Source organism: Harpia harpyja, chromosome 6 (assembly GCF_026419915.1).
Source record: "Harpia harpyja isolate bHarHar1 chromosome 6, bHarHar1 primary haplotype, whole genome shotgun sequence".
Taxonomy (NCBI): Eukaryota; Metazoa; Chordata; class Aves; order Accipitriformes; family Accipitridae; genus Harpia; species Harpia harpyja.
Window position 1 is genome coordinate 22,356,157 of NC_068945.1, and position 15,330 is coordinate 22,371,486.

General features: G+C 42.2%; 1 protein-coding gene across 3 annotated transcripts in view; it reads left to right on the forward strand.

Annotated features, from left to right (window-relative positions):
- The window catches only part of TBXAS1 (thromboxane A synthase 1), a 244,812-nt gene that overhangs the window by 61,113 nt on the left and 168,369 nt on the right, over nt 1-15,330 (forward strand). For all 3 annotated transcript variants that reach the window (XM_052788771.1, XM_052788772.1, XM_052788773.1), the window contains one exon: nt 5,583-5,676. In XM_052788771.1, the coding sequence (XP_052644731.1) occupies nt 5,583-5,676 (94 nt within the window). The remainder of the gene's footprint in view (nt 1-5,582; nt 5,677-15,330) is intronic.

A 15,330-nucleotide genomic window follows, 5' to 3' on the forward strand; every position in this document is an offset into this window, starting at 1 on the left:
TTGTCGACCAAGGATAGAACAGGTTACAAGAGGGATTTACTTTCCCCATTTTTCCCTTCTGCTTTGTGAGAGAGTACTTTGGGACCTACCTGTCTTTTGGGGATGGACAGCTGATTTAATTTTGTGTTTTGTTTTTCTTTTAGTGAATACACTTTCTGGAGGTAATAACCAGAGGTGGTTGTGTCCATCTGGGGGGGGGGTATCTGCTTTGGCTGCAGTACTTGCCCACTTGCAAGACCTGGGTTCTGCGTGTTCCTCTGTCGGAATGGGACCAGATAATGATTTTTCTATCTTGAATATCCTGAGCTGAGAGGAAAGACTTGCATGATGGCAGCTCTCCAGTGACCCTGCTGCAATATTCATAATGCAAAATTTCCCAGAGAGGGCTAAGAGCAGAAAGTCTAACTCTGTAGCCAGCCTGGGGATATCATCAATGTTTTGGTGAGACTGTGCTCCCAGGAATGCTTGTATATTTTTATATAAGCCATCATTGTAATGTTGGGGAGGCTACCATTATTTTGTATATTATCAGTGCTTTGTGAGCAAAACGCCTCCCAATGTTAACTGGGATCTGGTATGGGTATATGTAAATAGAGGCAAATAGGTGAAAATGCGTGATGATTATCTCTTGTTTGGCAGGAATGATTTCCATTATCTCAGCAAAATACTTTGTTTTCTCACTCAGTCTTCCAAAATAACACACCTCCCAGCTGCCACCAATGAGATTAAATAACATCACTTTTTTATCTGAGTGTCCTAGTTTATAGCTTTCAGATATTATTAGGTTGTGCACTACTTAAATGTAGAAGGAATGACGCACTTTCTCTATTGAGAGAAATTTGGGGTAATTTCAATGGTATGTTGAACTCTCTGATGCAGAATTGGAAACTGTCTAATGTTATCTGCTACACAAATTGATTGCACTTAATGGTAGACTGTATAATACTTTTTCTTGCAGTGCTGATCAGTACTGACCTGGCTGGGCAGATGGCTAGTTCTGTTGGTTATATATCCATCACAACTTACGTTAATTATCTGTTGATTTTAACTCTTTCTCCTTATTTTTTGCATGGTGTTTTGTGGAGAGATGGTCATGTTTCAGAGAGCTTAAATCTGCCATGCTGGCCTACAGGAATGTATTTGGCATGTTAACTTTCTTTTAACAGTCATGTTTAATATATACAGAGACCATCTAGCTCTGAGAGGCCATCTGAACGTCTTCAAAGAGTTATTGAATTGTTTATTGATCTACTTCATTACTGCTGTTCCTCTGGTTCCTTTTGATGTCTTGTCACTTGTTCAAAATATAATGCCAGGCTTTTAAATTAATAGTTGTGCAGGAAGCCCTACATGTGTAAATATTAGGATATGTTTCTCCTTTGAGTGAGAATGTGCTAGTCCGTCCAGTAAATATTGCTGCCATCAGCATTTTATCCTTTTTTGTGCCCCTCCCTTTGCACAAAGACTCCTTCCTCTCTTAAGAAAACTGAAGTGTCTGAGGTTTTATCTTTTAGGTTTTATAACAGCAGTCTAATCTTTTATTCTGCCATTGGAAGCTTACAGACTAGTTCCCTGCTTAGGAAAAGAAATTTGATTAATTTTCCCTCCTTCCCTTTAATCTTTTCCATGTGTGTCTCTTACATTTGTTAAATTCATGAATTAAAAGTGCCTGCTGATTTTTTTTTTTTTTTTTTCCCCTCCTTTCGTTAATTTATTTAATCACTTTTTGAAGCTTTTTAAGATTCTGGAATAGACAACATCCCATAGCAAGGAGTTCCATAGTTAGTATACGTTTACTTGGAAAAGTGCTTCATTTTTAATCCTGCCACCTGAATATTCCTGTGTGGATTTTAATTTTTTTTTTTAATAGTGGGTAATAATTCTTTTATTGAATGTTCTAAGCTATGCAGGATCTTAAATATGTTTGTCATATCCTGCATCAGTTGCTTCTTTTTCCAGGATTAAGATTATAGCCTGTTTGCTTATTCCTTGTACAAAAGTTGTTCCATATCTTTGGTTGTCTTGGTCACCTCTCAGTATCTCTTCTATTTCTAGATTTTGCATTTGACTTAGCCCTTCTAGTCCATTGGCTGGTCTTCTACCCTTAGTGTGCACCCACAGCAACAGCAGGAGGTTGCCTGATAAGCAGAATAATTTTTGTGATAAATTAACACAGAAGTGTGTTAAGTGGCAGAGTGAGAAATAAGACTTCCTGCTGGTGATAAGGCAGGCTTGGAACTGTTTCATTTAGATGTACAGCTTCTCCAGACAAATGTCTTGTGACTGCCTACAGGGCAACCCTGTCTGTTTGCACTCTTGCAGCTTCTAGCCCACCTCCCCTTCCCAGCAACAAAACCCAGCCACCGTTTTCCCAGTGCGCTTCTCGCGCAGCTCTCTGAGTTACTGGCCAAGTGTGTGTCATGGGTGTGCTGAGTAGCCGAATCACATAAATTAGCCTGATGGAGTTATTGGTTGCTTCTGGCTGAAAAGGCAAAGGTTTGTGCCATGAAGCTGTCAGATTCATGTATTGCTGGTGTTCGTTGTGTGTTACACAGGACAATTTTTTTTTCTTTTCTTTTTTTAAAAAGCCTGCAAGCCACTCCTTCCTTTCTCTCCCCCACCCGAAATGGTGGGAATGAGCTGAAATATTGCAGAGGTAGGGGGGAAAAAAAAGCTCTTAATATTTAAGGTTGCAGAAAGTAAGCTGTTACATTAGAAATGGTCAAAGTCAAGGTTACCTGTGCAGCGTTAGATCTTCCTTCATTGTGCATGCAGCGCTGTCAGTCTTTAAGCACTTGCATACTGTTTTCTTTTCTGCAAAACTACGGATACTTCAGCAATACCAGAAATGTTGTGAAATCATAGGGTAGAGCTAGATGTTTTTATTGATAAGATTTCTTTTTTTTTTTTTTTTTTTCCTTCTGGCCCTACCCTTTCGTTGTTTTGTTTCAGTGTGTAGCTTGACTACAGTGCTTCTGTTTCCCATCTCATTGTAAACCATGTTTCCTTACCTTTTGAAAACCTACTTCAAATGTAACTGAATAAAAAGCAGCAGAGAAAACCATGTTAGGAGGGGAAAAAGGAAAGCAAATCCTCAGCTGTGTGGAGCTGCCAGTAATGTACAGAAGCCGACAAAGATGAACTGCTCATCTAAGCATAAATAGACTTCAGAGTCTGTGTGTTTCTTGCCTTGTGAAACTGGGTGCACTGTACCCATTAGTTTTGTTCCTTTTTAAATATTTAGTGATCACATTGTTTACTTTGTGTAGTGTAAGGCCCTGTTGCAGTCACTTTTCACTTGGCAGTACGTGAAGACCAGGAGTCTACAGAGTGTCCGGTCTGCAGTGAAATTAGCAGTTAACTGTAGCCCAGCCTGGTGTTTTGTGATCTGCCATGTATTTTACAGTGAAAACATCCAGGATAAAATGCCACAAAAGTGACGAGTTTCCATTGAGAAAGATTTTCATCTTTTCCACTGTTTACACACTGAAGATGAAGACTTTGCTATGACACAAAGACACTTCAGGAAAATTTCAAGCAACAGCAAAAAATCCTCTCTTTGGGGAAGAAAATGTATCATGTAGGCTGTTTTGTCATTTTGAAGTTAAAACATTTTTTCCCCAAGAGTATTAGGTGTTTCAATAAGGAAACACTTTTTTTTTAAGCTGTTAAGTAGCGAAAAAGTCAATAATATGTATAAAATGTGTAATAAACGTTGACTTCTGTGCCTTTACTCCACAATACCCTGTCATACTGCAATAGTGCCCTTGCATAGACTGAAGACACATAATTTCTGTTGAGAGGGTTTGTGTTTGTGAATGTTTGTACTGCCCCATGAAAAACATTGTTGCTATTTAAAAATTACCAAATCTCTATCTTGTGATTTATGATTTTTGTAAAATATCTTCACAAAAGAAAACCCATTAAGAGAACAGGTACTGTGCTGCAGGAAATCATCTCAGGAAACAGAAGTACAAAAAGCTACTAACTCAATACTTAAGTCCCATTCTGCTTTGCTGTCATGTGAGATTTAATTATCTTAATTTTATATATTTCATTTCACAACACCATTCTTTCCTTTCCTTTTCCTCGTGCTGGAGGAAGGGGCCATTTTCTGACACCAACTCTTCTTTTCTCTCCCCCCTCCTCCCTGACCCCCAAGAATTGTGTGCTGTTTGCCCATTAGGTTAAATCAGAATATTCCTGCCTGCATCATGGAGGGTGTTTCAAATGAGGCATGCGCCAATTATTGGACCTGAAGGAGAAGAGGTCCAAGGTTGTACACTGACATTGAGGGAGTCAGCCCATTGGGATCAGAGAGCATTGCTTCTGCTGTCTGTCATTCAGATGACTTGCAGACTCGATAGACTAAAGCAGTTGATATTGTGACCCCTACCCTATATGCAGTTCACAGTTTTTATTTTGGGCTAGATTTAATTTGCTCCCCAGGACTAAACAGTCTCACTGCACTTGGGGTTCAAAGCTGAAGGACTGCTTATTAGTTCAGACCTGCCCTGGTAAGAGATGAAGGATTGGAGGAGAGCTTCAAGTTCAGTTTCCTCTCAAAAAAGTGTGGTTGCATGTGCCAAACCTGCCCCGGACACAGAACCATCATGCAGAGGGAGAGCTTTGAAACTATACTATTGCTCTGAGCTAAGGTGTTAATATAGACACAGACTTTATTCATCTTAAAGATCTTTTGCCCTGGTCCTTCTAGTGATAGTGTTCAGCATGATAGTATTCAGTATTACTGTGTCTTTGGTTAATCAAAGCTGCTGCTGTTAGCTCCTGCTCTTTCAGATTTCACTAACTGAAGTTCACTGACTTAAATCCATTGTTTGTATTAAGAAAGGGGGAGGGGAGGAAAAAAGAAAGACTTCGGGATTGGGTTTTTCCTTTTTCTTTTTTTTCCAGTATTGTCCCTGTCAACATGCCACAGTTTCATCTGAAACAAGGGATGCATTAAGCTTTTCTGTCTGGGTTTTGTTTCCCTCTATTTTTTATATTTGTTTAATTTGCTGACTGGCAGTTGTAAAATCACTTAATCAGCATATCTGGCCCAAATACTAGGCTTGACTTGAACTTACTGACAGTGTCTTGGCTCATGCACAACTGAGACTAGTTTGAATTCTTGTTCTGTGATCTGTATAGGTAGTGGTGATGGAAGAAGAAGAAAATAATAGTCTGAAGATCTGTCTTGTTCCTTTCCCAGCTGTGCCACAGTAGTCAAACCCCAAATGCCTGTTTTGATCTCATTTGTAACCTCATGTAGCTTTGAAGAGTCACTTCTGACTTACAACACCCTCTGTGGGAAGAGGAGCAGCTCTCTTTCCACTGCTCAATTTGCAGGCCTGTGTTTGAGTCCCTTCGTTCTTTTGCCCTCTCTGAAGCACCAGGGTATTGTGTTTATTTCTGTGACCAGAGGAGCTGCTAAGCAATGTCACCACATTGGCAGTACTGTTCGGCCAACACAGAAAGCACCTTCTCCCTCTCTGAATCCAGGGAAGTCATCAGAAGTAATTACTATGGTAAATCCTATCATGACAAGATCCAAAATTAACTTACTACCTTACTTGTTCCAGGTACTCCACATCTGCATTCTCCAAACTAAGCAAAGTAGGGATCCGGCATCCTCCACCTCTTCCTTTCATTGGAAACCTGCTCTTTTTCAGTGAGGTAAGATAGATACGGGTTTCTTTGTATCTATCCAAAGTGATGGGAAGAGTGGACAGAAGGTAAGAGGAATTGAAGGGAATCCTACACTTCAATGGTACCGTCTCTTCAAGCATCTGCCTCTGGAAAGAGCAAGCAAAACTCAGCTTTTTGAGTGAGTTGGTAGAAGCAGTTGTGCGCAAGCAGCTCTAATTTCAGGGTAAAATAAACTTGAGGGAAAGAAAATGTGTAAGCTCCTGCAGTTAATTACTTGAGCTTTTCCAAGAAAGTTCATGCCCTCAGTGAAACAAACTTAGTTATGTGAATAGACCAGATTATATTAACTAGCCCCAACTGGTTTGTTCTGAGTGGTTTTGGCTCCTATGACCTTTCTGTTTGTTTGTGCTTTTGCTGATTGTACAAATTTATTTTAAAGCTTGTAATATTGCTTGCTCTTAAGCAGTAACTGGAATTAGGTACCACTGAATGCTGCTGCTCTGTGCCCCTAATATTGGGACTGGGAGGAGGGAGGAAGGGGAAGTATTGGGATTCTGCCTCCAGATTTTGTTCCCTTATTTTTCTCACCCATGCCTTTTCATTAGTCTGCTAATGCTGTATTTTTGTTTCTTGCTCAATTTCAGTAATGCCTCTGAGGGTCCAAGATCTCTTAATAATGAGGAGCTACAATTTCTCTGGTTGAATCTTACAGTAAAATCTCTCTAGTGTGTCTCTGTTGCAGTCCAGCAACTTTTTCAGGAAATCTGGGCTAACTCCAGCTGCTGCCCAATTTCCTCTTTTAAGTGCATGGTTATCAATATCCATGCTGAGATTTGAATTATTAATGAGAATATAGTGCCTCTTACCTTGGTCTTTGTGGTGATTGTTCTGTCAATATCTGACTCATTATTAGGTAAAACCCATTTAAATACCAGTTTTACATGTACATCTGATTTCATTTAGAAAATAGCATAAAAGGTAGACTTGATTTGCTCTTGATTAATTTGAACTGGAGTTGACAGGGTGACTTTAACATACAGGGGATGCTGGTGGTGTGGAATACAGACCAGTTCACCCTCACTCTTCTGGTTTCAATTCAGCTGGATGGCATGAAGCTACTCATTCTGTAGCTCTTTGGTGACAAAATCCAGTTATCATTAGTCACCTGCTAACACTTGCTGTAGGAAAAGGAGCCTAGAGACTAAGTTACTTTGATATGTTGTAGATAGGCTTGCCCTGCACCAGCATACAAATGGAAAGTTTTGCGAACTGTTACCTATGATCTGTTAGGCAAATTTCATTACCAGAATTGCATTCATTAAATTCACTTAAAGCAGGCTAATGAAGAAAAGATAAACTTGATTTTACTAAGTTTTAGGAAAAGAATAAATTAAAGGTAGCTTAGAAATTGTATCTTGGAGTACCAAGAAATAATAATTCCAAACAGGGTTTTGAAACAGAGCCAAGTAATGCAAAACCACAAGCCCCACCAGGCTGTATGTCCAGCACTACAACGTTTCACTGTCCATCTTCTCTATAGTCCTATTGCTGCTGGTAGGAACAGGCAGGGATGAGTCCAGGCTCTTAGTAATTTTTCTTTCTTCCCTCATATATTTTTGCCATGTTTTCTAGATCTTCTCCTGAGGCTGCTTTCTTAGAAATAGTGCCCATAGCAACGCGCCAGTAATAGGAGGGCTGCTTTTATACTGTAGGCTGTTCTCTACAAAAGTGTTTTCAGGGACGCAAGTGCTCTCACTGCAGTCACTAGAGGACAGCTTCCACTTTCTCTTCCCCAGCAGGGGAGAACCAGAGATTGCCCATCACCTTCCTGGGGTCGGGGTGGGTTTAGGGGCTTAGCTGCGAGGGGCACAGCTGTGCACGAGCACGGGTTTGGCGGCTGGGGTTATTTTCTTTTTTTTTTTAATAGGAAGTAGCAAAACGTTGTTTGTTCTGTTGCTACATCTATAATGTTAAGAAGTTCTTGCACTTGCATGTTTATGCAACCATGTCTTTTCACTGAACTGGTTTTTTAGAGAGTCTCCCTTTTAAATAGGCCAGCTCCTTCTTGGTATTGCCGATGTTGTGCAGGGAAAACGCGCGAGCCACCCTCCCACTAAATCATCAGACTAGCGGTTTTCAACCCATGAATGTTTATTTCAGAGGAATTCATGAATGGTGACTAAGAGGAATGAATATGGGAATCTGCATGTATGTAATTCATATGTTTCCAGTGTTGAATTTGGTCTGCAAAGCAACACAGCTTGAAAAGCCCTTTGCAACCATGAGACCAAGAAGAGAAAGGGAAGTCAAAACACTTGAACATACAGAGCCTTCCAGTCCAAAAAGTGTCCTCATCTCATGGTTTCAGGCTTTCCTCCTAGAATATGACTGCTAGAAAGTTAAGGAAAAAATAAAGGAGGCGAGGGAGTCCCTTTGACATAATCAAGTAAATCTAGGTCCTGGGGATTTAGGAAAAAACATTAAAAATCAAAAGCTCTCAACAGAATTGTGGGAGTAAGCAGTATTTTTCAATTTGTAATGGCATAAATTCAAGGATTTGCTCGTCTTCTCCCTTACTTGGTTGTAAATCGGTTCTACTGAAGTGAGTAGAGGTTCCTGTTTTGCTCCACTGTATATGTGAACAGAGCATCAGGCCTTACCATCCTTTTACTGCTATTCTTCTTCTTCTGTAAGTGTGCCTGAAAACAAATGAACAATGCAAGCAGAATTTGACCAATAGTGCTGGGCTGTGGGGTTTTTAATAAACTTTCAAATGTATTTTAAACAAGAAAATGTCTTCTCCATGAGATTTTTTGAAAGAGTTATTTCAGTGATTTCTTGAACAGTGTATTTTCTTTGAGTAAAATATGAGTTGCTGTTAATATAGTGTCTTTGAGAGAGGAAGAGGAAGTGCTGAAAGTTAAGGGGCTAAGGGAAATGCAACAGGAAAGACTTATCTCCATCACAGAGAAGCAGACTTTAAGAGCTGACTTGGGGAAAACAAAGTTATTTTACTGTAAGTCACCCCTTCTCTCTCAAGTACAATAAAGGGAGATAATCGCACCCTGAAACTATAACATATCCAAGTTAATCGGCTTATCTCAAAAATGAGAAGATAGGAAATTATTGCAGTTCTGCAGCTGGGAAATTATCCGAGTCAAAGATATTAGATTAAAAATTCTTCCATTGCATGAGAACAATTTGTGGTGGGTAAGTCTGATGTAATAGTAAATATGATTAGGCTGTTTAAAAAACAGCAGCATGTTCAATTTTCCCAATAATGGAGCAGACTTGCAGCAGACAGACTGCTGTTTTGCTAGAAACTCCTGACTGTTGCCCCACCTCCCCACATACTGCATTTTTCCTACCAGTCTGTGGAAAAACATGAGGTTTGTTTGCAATAGCCATGTAATGGGAGACACAAGGGTATACACAGCATGGACTTTCACACATGGATCTGCATGGGCTTCGGAGCAGCAGGTTGCAGAAAAACTAAACAAAACTCTCCTATTAATTCCCAGGCTAATGATTTTATTACGTGACAAATGCTCTGAAAACTGAGAAGGCACACGTGCCACATTACCCTTCCTCCCAAAGAACCGCGGCAAACACTTGACCTGTTGCTATGGCTGTGCCGTGCTTTTCTCCCTCTTTCCCATCCCTTTTCTAAAAAGGCAGCTATGCTGTTTTTTTAAATGTCATCGGCTCTGAAATTTGCATGGCTCTGGTTGCCTGGTACTCTACCTGTGTGCACTGCTCCCTACTCAGCCTTGTGGAGAGCAGCACTGTGCTGCTGCAGCCTTGGGGCTGGCGTCTCTGGTGTTTTGGGGTGGTGGTCGATGTGTGGTTGGCTGCCTTGGTTTGGTGCTCGGTAGGCGGGATATGCAGTTGTGCCCCGTGTACAGTTGAGTGATGTGCTTTGGGTCCTTATAATGGCACGATCATGTGTTGCTTTTCTCCTATTACTCCTAGCAAGCTCCAGTGATGCTTTTGACTGGCTGTGTGCTTGTATCCCTGCCTTGCATTTTAATGAAAGACATCACGCTCTTTAGTCCCTCTCTGCTTGGACAGGATACTCTTTGTTTACTCTGTTTATTTCTGTCTGGCCTACTTGTAGATCCTGGGCTACCCTGGAGCGGCCCATTTCTGCTGAATGGGAGTGGGGGCTGTGTGGGTGCTTTGTCTTGCTTTCAGTTTGGGATCTGGCTGGACTGTGTTGTTTTATGGCTGATGGGTGAGAGTGGAGAAGGGGGGAGTGTAGGGAGGAAGCAGAGAGCAAACATGATCTTTTTCCACTAAGCATCTGCCAAAAACATCCTTTCAGTTGGACGCAAAGAAAAATAAAAGGCAGAGTCCTTGCAGGAATGAAATTAACCCCATGTCTAATTTTCAGCCGAGAAAGCAGCATGTCAGTACTTGGAGAGAGAAGCTGCAGCGTTTACTGTTCTGGAATTTAATGACACAGCATGTAAACCCAAACAAGGTTGGAGAGAGGCAAATGGTGAGGGGAGCAAAGGGGGGGGGTGGGGAGGGAAGAAGAGGAGCTCTCAAATAGGTTGTGGACCTGGATTTAATTACAAGAATAATATGGCTTACACTGACAGTGAAAGCCTGCATATGGTTTTGTGTTGCTTCGTGCAGATAAACCAGAGGGGAATGGGATAGGGAGTGTGTGTTTTGCCACTTGATAGCTATCTGCGTGGAACCAGAGAGGGTGGACGTGGCATCACCAGCCAGCCTGGCTTTACATCCGCCAGTTGGCTGTGTGCATCTGCCGTGGGCTGCTGACTGCCTGAACAGACCTCATGAGGTGTCTCAGGTCTTCTCTTAGATCCTGGGAAACCCCCTTTATTGGGAGGCTTGTGTATGATGCATTTCATGTGACATGAATACATGTGGTGTAGATCTAAACCTAGCCATGTCACAGTCTGCAACATGACAGAAAACCTGGGGTTAGACGTGTTTTTATGTGTTTATTCACACGTCTATAAAGCCAGTCTCTCCCCCCTTCAAACACGTGTATTTTCCTAGTTTCAGCTGATACTCTGCTACCTCCTTTGATCAGACGTTAGCGTTGTCAGATACCCTGACAAAGTCAGTGCAGTATCTGTTTGTGGGAACCTAATGCAGGAAATCAAGACGTTGCAATTAGCTGTCTCCCACTTGAGTAGATGCTATTTGCACCCTTCAGTGAGAGCTGGACCTTTGGTTTTTCAGAATAGCGTTGGGCAGAGCTGTGCCATGGCTCACCCCAGCTTCTTCCTGAGCTTGTTGGGATCTCAGCAGGGTGAGCCTGCCTCGGGGGGAGCAGTGCGTACACCTCAAACCCTTCTATAGAGGCACGATGTTATCGGCTTTTTTGTACTCGATGTTTCTGATAGCTGTGTTTGCAAGGCATCCCTGAATGTGATGTCAACTTTAAATAATGTTTATGGAAGCTGGAGGCAGTAGTAGGATACACAAAGCAACTGGCAAATTTTACGTGACAGAAGGGGGGTGAATCATTGCTGCTTTGCTGGTGAATAATGGTGACCAAAACGGTGAAGGTGTAGTGGTCATGGCAGATGCTTTTGCTCTTTTGGACTATACTGTTTTTAATTTGAGGGAAGAAACAGGTACCTTATTCCAAGGAGTGGCGTGTTGACTGTGTGGCTTCTGCCTAGACCAGCTCCCACATCTATTTGCTGTGCAGGGCTGGGTGAGTGTTTCCCATAGACGTCAGCAGTGGCCCCTAGAAGGAGCTGTGTTGTGGTTTAACCCCAGCCAGCAACTAAACACCACACAGCCGCTCGCTCACTCCCCCCCCACCCAGTGGGATGAGGGAGAAAATCGGGAAAAGAAGCAAAACCCGTGGGTTGAGATAAGAATGGTTTAATAGAACAGAAAAGAAGAAACTAATAATGATAACACTAATAAAATGACAACAGCAATAATGAAAGGATTGGAATGTACAAATGATGCGCAGTGCAATTGCTCACCACCCGCCGACCGACACCCAGCTAGTCCCCCGAGGGGCGAATCCCTGCCCCCACTTCCCCGTTCCTATACTAGATGGGACGTCACATGGTATGGAATACACCGTTGGCCAGTTTGGGTCAGCTGCCCTGGCTGTGTCCTGTCCCAACTTCTTGTGCCCCTCCAGCTTTCTCGCTGGCTGGGCATGAGAAGCTGAAAAATCCTTGACATTAGTCTAAACACTACTGAGCAACAACTGAAGACATCAGTGTTATCAACATTCTTCGCATACTGAACTCAAAACATAGCACTGTACCAGCTACTAGGAAGACAGTTAACTCTATCCCAGCTGAAACCAGGACAAGGTGTAGACCTCATTGATGAACAGCATCATAGTTTTAGTATTGTTTAAGCCATATTTTGGTGGTTCCTTTTGGCATACTTTATTAAACACTGCATGAGAAGAGGCAATGGCTGAGGCAATTGCTAGCTCTATGTGAAGGGTGTTACCTGTTAAGTGGAACGGGGATGATGTGCTCCATGGCAGCACGGCGAGTGGGAAGAGGGACTATCTGATCATGCTCCTGGCTTTCCCCAGACTACCAGTGTGATTTTGGGCAAGTCTGACCAGGGCAAAGCTTTCTTATTTTCTGGGTAAACAAATCTTTCTTTTGCTTCCCTTTGGGCCTCTTTTTACTCACCTGCAAAATGACGTAGGTGGTGTTCTGGAATAGATAGGTCTGCTTTTTCATCAGGTTATGGTGAAACACTTTGAACAACTTCTCTGGGGACTTTCTCTGGTAGATTTTGGGAGGCTGGTATCACTGCTGTCTTTAATGGACTGGGCCACTTGAAGGCTGGAGGGAGATTAAATGATTTGGGAGCAGTTGCAGAGTGAGTGGGGCTGTAAATTAATGCCAGGCCTGAGCTCTGGTCTATAAATGAAGGTGTCCGAGTAAGGTGGGTCCCCAAGATAACAGTGCCGGAGGACACTTCTCTGCTGTTCCATTCTGTCCTTGACCAAAACCATTGATCTTTGATGGGTTTTTGGTGGCAACTGAGAAATGACTACCCAAGATCCATCCGAGCAGAGGTCTGCATCATTAAAACAACACCTGGCTCATGAGAGTGGTGTAGGGGAAGTTTGCCATGTGTTGTGTCTTTTGGAGAGTATGTTTGCATGTTCATCACATAACCTTCTGGAATTTGCTGTGTAGCCTTTAAACAGCATGTACTGCTAAATTAAAGCCAGCTCTGGCATGATATGTAGCAACAGTGAACACAAACCAGCCATGCTACAAAGTAGCTGGGTTAAGAGAATGAAGATAATGTGTAGTTGCAACGGTAGTAGCATACAGATAGACCCAGTGTAATCACTTAGACTGGAATTTACCTGGGACTGCAGGATCCCTGTGATCACGCACAAGAAGTAGGGACCTTCACCTTGAGAAGCAGCGCAATAGTGATGTGACTGAATAGGAGGACTCCTGTAGCTGTTGTGGTAAACTTAATGGGCTTCTACACATGGACTTAAAAAAGCAGGAATATTTCTTAGGTGTGATTGTCTTCTGTTCAGTTTTGGCTGTAGTCACATCAGTGTGGTACTGGCCTGGAGAGAATGGGACTGGACTAAAAATCTTACAGTCCTTGAAATTAAAAAGGGAAAGCAGTAGACTCAGGGCTGCAACGAATAAGAGCAGTCTCTGTTGTTTTAAATGAAGTTGTAACTTGCTCACACTACCTGTAAATCTGGAGTTTAGTGGCATCATATCCTGCTCACCTTCTTATTGCGATGTGAAGAAATCCATATTCAGAAAACCAGTTCTTCCATGTCAGCAGGATCAGTACGTCTAATAATGGCCAGGTATCAGTTGTAACGCTAAAATTATAGCAGGCTCAGATTGGCTGTTGAGAACAGTTGTTATCCATGAGCCAACAAATTTAGCTGAGTCTTAACTTCATTAGCAGTGTCTAAATGCATTAGCCATATGCTCCTCAGCATATGGGTAAATACATAACAATTTATTTTCATTAGGGTTTTCTTACAAGTGCTGCTAACCCAAGCTCCGCTAGAAATGTTTACAGCATGACATGTCTCTTCAAATAAAAAGCTGGCCTTCTGTACACCACGTCATCCTGAAAGGGTGGCAAGCAAGATACTTCCCCTGCCCTTTCCGAGAGTAGGAAGGTACAGCTGCTGTGGATCTTAACCACTGCAGCTATTCAGGCTCGGTTTCTGCAAGGCTTTATATTAAAATGAGTAATAGAAGGCTTTGGAGAACTGCCTGTTCAAATATGTGCCATTTGATCCCTGGTATTCATTGTGCACTATCTTCTGGCTGCCTACGGTGCACCTTAGGTGGCATCATCTCCTGGTAGCTTTATCTGGATGTAAGACTCATGACCCTCTGCTGCCTTCTTCCTCCCCTCCCCTCCCCAGGAAGGACGTAGAGATGGAATATAACTTTCCCTAAGAGGGACTGAGTGTGAAATTGGGTCTTAGTCATGGCCCATAGTCAAAGGGATGCAGTACTGGAAAGGGCAGGGTGGGTTTGCTGGATGGGCACTGGGGCAGGGCTGTGAGGGCTTCAGTAGCTGCAGACGTGGGACAGGTGCAAAGCAGCCATTGTGTGCTCAGGTTTCTCTTAATTTGTCAGAACTAAGTGAAACATTATTTTCTGGAGCGCTCTTTTTTTGGTTAAATACTTATGTAATTTGATCCAGAAATGCAAGTTTCCTAGAAAGACATGGAAGTGTAAGAAAGGACCAATCTTGTCAGAGAGGTATAAAGATCAAAAGTTAATCTAATTGTCCATGTCCTCAGAGGCCTCAGCACATGTCTAAGTGTAGACGATAATGTGAAACCAGAATCAACCAGAGCTGGATTCTAATCAGGTTTATCTGAGAACTGACTGGGGTTTTTTTGTGGTTGTTTTCTTTGGGGGGGTGTGTGTGTGTTTTTTAGTTGTGGTTTGTTTTGGGGTTTTTGTTTGTTTGTTTGTTTTTAAGGAAAGAAAAAATTACTCAACAGGAAGTCTAAACAAACCTGTGTGCTTTAAAAACATGTATTGCAAATTGCTGGTTTTTTCTTTCTGTTTTCACCAAGCAATGCAGTGAAACAGATGATACAGTCTTGGGTTGTCCTTGTAAACTTTTCATTTTGTTTCTTTGTTATTAACCTTTTTTTTTTTTCCTGCTTCCACTTTGTAATTTTTAAATATTACATTGTTGTGGTTTAACCCCAGCTGGCAGCTAAGCACCATGCAGCTTCTCACTCACCGTCCTCACAGTGGGATGGGGGAGAGAATCAGAAGGGTAAAAGTGAGAAAACTCGTGGGCTGAGATAAAGACAGTTTAATAGGTAAAGCAAAAGCTGCGCATGCAAGCAAGGCAAAACAAGGAATTCATTCACCACTTCCACGGGCGGGTAGGTGTTCAGCCATCTCCAGGAAAGCAGGGCTCTGTCATGCGTAACAGTTACTTGGGAAGACAAACACCATCACTCCGAATGTCCCCCTCCTTCCTTCTTCCCACAGCTTTATATGCTGAGCATGATGTCCCATGGTATGGAATACCCCTTTGGCCAGTTTGGGTCAGCTGTCCTGGCTGTCTCCCCTCCCAACTCCTTGTGCCCCTCCAGCCTTCTTGCTCGCTGGGCATGAGAAGCTGAAAACTCCTTGACTTGTTGCTAAGTAGTGTTTAGACTAACTGAAAACATCATTGTGT